Source organism: Gadus morhua, chromosome 15 (genome assembly GCF_902167405.1).
Source record: "Gadus morhua chromosome 15, gadMor3.0, whole genome shotgun sequence".
Lineage (NCBI taxonomy): Eukaryota > Metazoa > Chordata > Actinopteri > Gadiformes > Gadidae > Gadus > Gadus morhua.
In genome coordinates this window covers 588,682-595,037 of record NC_044062.1, presented here as the reverse complement: position 1 = coordinate 595,037, position 6,356 = coordinate 588,682, and the positions used below count along the sequence as shown (strand labels likewise).

The 6,356-nt window shown below is 42.9% G+C and overlaps 1 protein-coding gene across 2 annotated transcripts; it reads left to right on the top strand.

The window, feature by feature from the left end:
- The first annotated feature begins 49 nt into the window (after positions 1-49).
- morn4 (MORN repeat containing 4) lies at positions 50-4,790 on the top strand. 2 transcript variants are annotated; one of them, XM_030378473.1, is made up of 5 exons: positions 50-205; positions 911-983; positions 2,005-2,119; positions 2,208-2,317; positions 2,533-4,790. In XM_030378473.1, the coding sequence occupies exons 2-5, from the start codon at positions 917-919 to the stop codon at positions 2,679-2,681; spliced, it is 441 nt and encodes a 146-aa protein (XP_030234333.1). In that variant the 5' UTR covers positions 50-205; positions 911-916; the 3' UTR covers positions 2,682-4,790. The 2 variants fall into 2 exon arrangements, with proteins under 2 accessions (XP_030234333.1, XP_030234332.1); XM_030378472.1 differs by having other exon boundaries at positions 51-205; positions 908-983.
- Positions 4,791-6,356: the final 1,566 nt, after the last annotated feature.

Below are 6,356 nucleotides of genomic sequence, written 5' to 3'. Positions count from 1 at the left end.
CTAGGCCAATCAGAACGGGTGTTAAATGCGAGGCAGCAACAGTCAAGCAATGAAACGGCGCGGCAGTTAGGGCGCTGTGATGCTATTGCAAGCCTGAAATGTGAGAAGGTATGGAGAAATGGGATGCATCGTACCCGGTAATTCTACGCTATTTGCTAATTTAAGGTAGATTCCATGGTCTACGGGAGGCAAACGTAGCGCACAGGTAACTAGCCTAACTGATGCTTTTCACTGTGTGTCATACATCATTCTAATCGGAGCACTGTTTACTGCCTATGATAAGAACACGACATACGCGGTATTGGCAACAAGCAAAGGCATTAAACTGATGACTAATAGACAGCTCGGGCGATGCACAAGTTGTTGCCTATATTAACGTTGTCACCGTATAGATATTTTGCTTTAAGTATTTATACACCATTTACAGACGGTGGTATGATCATAATTCACTCTCATCCCAATTCTCATTGCTATAAATGTCCACCACAAAACCTATGGAAATTGTAGTAGTTCTGGTATTACAGTATGTCTTTGTTTTAGTATTGCTCCATTCCAGCACAGTATACGTTTTGATGGGGCATCAACAATCAATGAGCCCATTTTATTGTCATTTAATTTAAATGACAATAATATAACGGAATATTCCCCTCGGATCTTATTAGATGCTGAATCCCCATTAACAGTGATAATGATAATGATGACCTTACCTGAGATTCTGATCTGATCTTATAAATTTGTTACAAATGCAAAATAACTTGCCTCAAATAACAGGTGTGTGTGTGTGTGTGTGTGTGTGTGTGTGTGTGTGTGTGTGTGTGTGTGTGTGTGTGTGTGTGTGTGTGTGTGTGTGTGTGTGTGTGTGTGTGTGTGTGTGTGTGTGTGTGTGTGTGCGCGTGTGTGTGTCCAGCAGGGTAGCATGACTCTGACCAGGGGACCCTTCACCTACGCCAGTGGGGAAGAGTATCATGGAGAGTGGAAGGAAGGCAAGATGGACGCCCCTTTCACTGCATTATCAAGTTTGGGATTATATAGCTCTAGGACATTGTCAAAGGTTGACAAAATGTGTGTCTGCTTGAATTTAGTATTGACCTCCTTCAATGTAGGAACTATCTGATTGGCCCAAGTTAGCAAAGACCTTATCTTTAAAAAATGTATGTAAAATAGTAGTTGGTAAAACAGTTTTGGGGCGTCACTTAACAAAATAAGTTCCTGTACACCAAATGCTAACGGTACATTGTCTATAGAATAATGGGTGCTTAAAAGGGGAACTGCACAATTCAAGTTGAATGGGATTTACCTACTTTTCTTATACTTTCATTCACGCAAACACTCACACATTCAGTCATGCCATTGGCTGACCAGCTCAGGCTATTTAGGCAAATCCCTATCTGCTAGTCCTGGTAACCAAAGAGGACCTGTGTCTGAGTGTCAGATCTTTAGGATTAGACTTTGGACTCTTTGAGAAACCTTTTAATATGTTTAGCCAGCCAGCATTTAAGTATGGTTGAATCCTTACAGCTGTGGATGTTATGCATATTTGATTAATTAACTTTTTAAACTGCATTCCTGATTGAATTATGTATTATGAAATTTTACCATCCAGACCCTAAAGTAAAAATCCTTGCTAAAAGAATCTGTAGGATTAGGTGGCTTTAAATGCTACTGTAGGCAGTAGCATTTAATCTCTGAAAGCAGGCAGACGGGTCTCCTAACTCAGCAGTAAACCCTAAGCTGACACTGGGAGACTCCCATTCAGACAGCCCGCCCTTAGACAGGACGTATCCAAGGGCTTCACGGCACAGACGTAACGCGGAACCCACTGTAGCAAAGGGCATCATATCCATTCCAATTTGTACACATTATTTGCTTTTGAATGATAGTTGATAACAGCATTTAAGGGGGTTCATATTAGAAGATATTGAGGTTTGAACAAAAACTCAATATCTTTACATTTCCTGTAAGGTTTTTGGGAGGTCTTCGCCCTAACAGCCGATGTGTTCCCAGGTCGGAGGCACGGCATTGGCCAGCTCAAGTTCCAGGATGGGAGCTGCTTCACGGGCCAGTTCCAGAATGGACTCTTTCACGGTTCTGGCGTTCTGCTGTTTACAGACGGATCAAGGTGTTTCATGGGTTTACAGGTTACAAAATGTCCATGTTTATTTCGTCAACTCTTTGTCAAAGGTTTTTGTTTTTACACGCAATCTCAGATATGAAGGAGAATTTGCCCAGGGAAAGTTCCAAGGCACAGGAGTCTTCGGTCGCTATGATGGCATGATGTTTGAGGGGGAATTCAAAAGCGGACGTGTTGAAGGATACGGTAAGTCATCTAAGTTCCGCAGTGTTTCTGTTCCCTTAGCCCTAGCATTGGTCCACTAATGAATGGATTGAAAATATTTGCAGTTCAGAATCCTGTCATGTCTGGTACCTTTGTCACGGTTCCTCCAATCCTCCAAAGGATTTAAATGACGATGTGGGTCCATGTGTGTGCACGTCACCTCCTGTCATCCTCCCTCTGGCCTCATGCTCATCCAGGGCTGCTGACCTTCCCAGACGGGGCTCACGGTGTACCGCGGAACGAGGGTCTGTTCAAGAACCACAAGCTCCAAAAGAGGGAGAAGTGTCCCGGGGTGGTTCAGAGAGCCAAGGCCTCAGCCGGCACTGCCCGCAGCCTGGCACTATGACCCTGAGCTCCACCCCCACCGGCTCCACCAGCCTGGCACTATGACCCTGAGCTCCACCCCCACCGGCTCCACCAGCCTGGCACTAGGAGCCAGGGGCGTTACAGCACCTTTCAGCAGGGCCTCAGGGATGAACACCTTAACTTGAGCTTTTCTACTGCTCCCTCTATCTTTCTCACACTTTCTCTCTTTTTATCTCTCTCTCTGTCGCTCTCTCTTTTTTTTTAATCTGCCTCTGCTCCTTGCTTTAGCTCTGCCTTCACGATGGCTTTGAATGCATCTCACGCGCCTTGTGAACACATAACCGACGACAGTATGATTGGTTCTAAATGCACAATTTCATATTGATTTCCTTCATCTTGTTCATTGTGCTGCTGGAAGAAGCATGTACGCACTAGAAGCTGTTGTGCCGCTTCTCAAACAGGATGTTTAATGTATCTCAGAACCGTCTTTAGCCTCTACCATATCTGATAGTTTGCATTCGTAGCAGACGACGAGATCGTGCTATGTGTCTGATGTTACAGATACGAGATCGTGTTATGTGTCTGATGTTACAGATACGAGATCGTGTTATGTGTATGATGTTACAGATACGAGATCGTGTTATGTGTCTGATGTTACAGATACGAGATCGTGTTATGTGTCTGATGTTACAGATACGAGATCGTGTTATGTGTCTGATGTTACAGATACGAGATTGTGTTATGTGTCTGATGTTACAGATATTGAGTCACTGAATCGAAGAACAACCAAACCTTGACCAAAAGCAAAACAGAAAACGCAAATAACGGTCAGCATTATCAACAGTTACTGCTTCTTAATGTCTCATCAGACAGTGTTTATCGCTGAAGACGTCACCCTCCAACCAATGTACTTGATTGGGTCAGGAGGGAGAGCGGTTGAGGGGTTAGGGTGCTGTTATTTGTGGCGTGGATAGGAATAGGAAAGAATGTCTGAAAATCAATAGACGCTCATCACCGTCACAGCTCCTCCCTGGAGGCTGGAGGAAGGAAGCACAGGCCAGGACTGTCATACTAATGGCAGCCCAGCTCATGTGTTGGTTTCCATGTGTTGGAGATCAACCGACATTCGAGCAATCTCTGAAAGAGGGCTTACGAGCTACCGATAAGATCGCAGCTCCGGCAACCCAAGTCCATCCAACTATGCTGTTCATAAAGCAGTTATTGCAAAAAAAATTACATTTCAAGCTAATGGATTGAAAGGGTTATATATGTTTACATAATTGAAAGAAAAAATGTCTGTTAGTGGCATGGACCTGAGTTAAGGCAGTTAAAAGTATAATATATGTGTCGGCACATTTAATCCCAAAGTATTTAGTATTCCGTGTAGTGCTTATTTATATCAAATTCGTCTGGTGGCTTATTTTTACCGACTTGATAACTGTTGTTTTAAATCGATCGCAGTGCTCTGTTATGATCAAAAGTGTACAAGAGTGGATTTGAGTATTGTAGAATTGTATTGAGTCGTTTATCATCACAAATATTCTGTGATACCAAATTAATTCAGTGTACTTGAATAGTTAAACAGCCTTAAATAAATAATGAACCGATCAATATCAATACTCAGTAGGGCTCATTTGCTTGCTTTGCCCCCTGGATGCTGCACTCCGCTGCAATGTAAACTACACTCAAAACACTCACAGAAGGGAAAAACCCTGAATGCAACAACACTACTCAATTCTACGTTAATACTTGAAATTTGCTGTAAAGAATGTACAATAGATGCGTATGTGTTTTTCTAGAAGTGTATTGGATTGTTTTTATCAAGGATAACCATCTCTTTTTCTTTGCCTTTGCATCCCTGTTTGAGCAAAAAAAACAAACATCTATTGAACCTCTATTCTAACAGGGTGCGACATACACACTCACACACTGTCTTCTGAAAAATTACACTTGGTGCTTTAGACGCGTGCCTGTCCAGACTTTGACCTGCCTTGAAATAGCATTGCCATGGTTACATTTTTTCTCCTGTAACATCAGTGTTGCTTTGAATGTACCTAGAAAAAAAGTGCAGAATATCAGCTGCAATATGCCTGCTATACCAGATATATATCGTTCATGTGTTTAATAAAATATTGTGTGTGTTAAAATATTTAATTCATGCTGTGTTGGTTGCTTGACGAATTATTCAAATTATTGAATTGGAATAATTCAAATTCAGTCCCCCATTCGGGTCCACCCTCTATATAATGTCCTGTTTAATGTCTTAGAAGATAAACATCCAAGCGCCTCGCAATATGATTCTCCCTAGTTGCCTGGATGTTAGCAATGTGCCAAATTGACACAATTTAGTGAAAAGGAGTAAAAATTGAGTGAACAGTGTTTAGCTTCTGATCCATGAACTGTTTATCATTGCTAGCCGTGATGTCTTGTCTATTGTCACGATGACTGAAAACGAAATGTCATTGAAATGTACTATATTGAAATGAAATAGAACAAACCTTGTATCACGCTTCAGATTATCCGCCTGGTATAGTTTCCTGGTGTGTGCCTGATATCTGATCATTATTCACCAGATGATTCAAATGATTGAAACCCTCAAAACAAATTGGGGATATTGTATTTTTAATAGGATCAAAAGCACATAAGTTTGTATGAACCGCAAGATAAAAATGTGCTGCTGGTTGCCTGACAGTGGATGAACAGCCTGACAGACCACTACACTCTCTGATCATCTGATGACTTAAAAGAGGAGCATATGTTCACTGAGCTCTCTGAGAACACTCTCATGATGAGTATTAGAACATAGCTCAATCTCAACGCCACTGGATGCCGTAGTCAGGCTTTTAGCCTCTGTGAAATCTGGTGGAACCTCAGCCCCTAACATGCAAATGGTACGCACCACGATCAATATGGCTCTCCCTCATGAGCGCCAACATTAAATAAGATAAATATCGGCTGGCTTTCAGAGGTTGCTGTTAAGCTTGTTAAGCTCCCTAGAATTAATTTACTGAAGCCAAGCCAGAGGAAAACTAGATTGAGATATTCAAGAAGAATATTTTAGACAGTTTTTCTGCAATCTCCCAAATGTATTTGGACTAATCCGGCATTTTCCTCTGCACTGTCCCAGAAAGATGGATCTGGTGGCAAGACATGCAACCCATAATGCTCATGTGTGCACATACAGATGCATTCAGAACAGACCTGCATAAAACAGAGCAATGACGACTCATGACCTCTATAGTGAAGTGGCTAGGGTGATGAGCTCCCAGCTAAAGGGGACCGGGTTCGATCCCCAATGACCAAAGGGGACCGGGTTCGATCCCCAATGACTAAACCTAATCCTTGAGCAAGATGCTAAACTATAACTCAATTGTGAATTCATACCTGATATAATCCAAAACTGTTTACCCTTGATAATGAGCCAGGGTAGAACCATACACACACACACACACACCACACACACACACACACACACACACACACACACACACACACACACACACACACACACACCTAAAGGACAACCCTCCCACCTAAAGGACCACCCACCTAAAGGACCACCCTCCCCCCAAAAGGACCACCCTCCCACCTAAAGGCCCACCCTCCCCCCTAAAGGACCACCCTCCCCCCTAAAGGACCACCCTCCCACCTAAAGGACCACCCTCCCACCTAGAGGACCACCCTCCCACCTAGAGGACCACCCTCCCTCCTAAAG

Coding starts and splice junctions, on each gene's coding strand:
- morn4 (XM_030378473.1), top strand. CDS start 917: ATGACTCTGACCAGGGGACCCTTCACCTACGCCAGTGGGGAAGAGTAT. Junction 984..2,004: donor TCATGGAGAGTGGAAGGAAG/GCAAGATGGACG, acceptor ATGTGTTCCCAG/GTCGGAGGCACGGCATTGGC. Junction 2,318..2,532: donor CGGACGTGTTGAAGGATACG/GTAAGTCATCTA, acceptor ATGCTCATCCAG/GGCTGCTGACCTTCCCAGAC.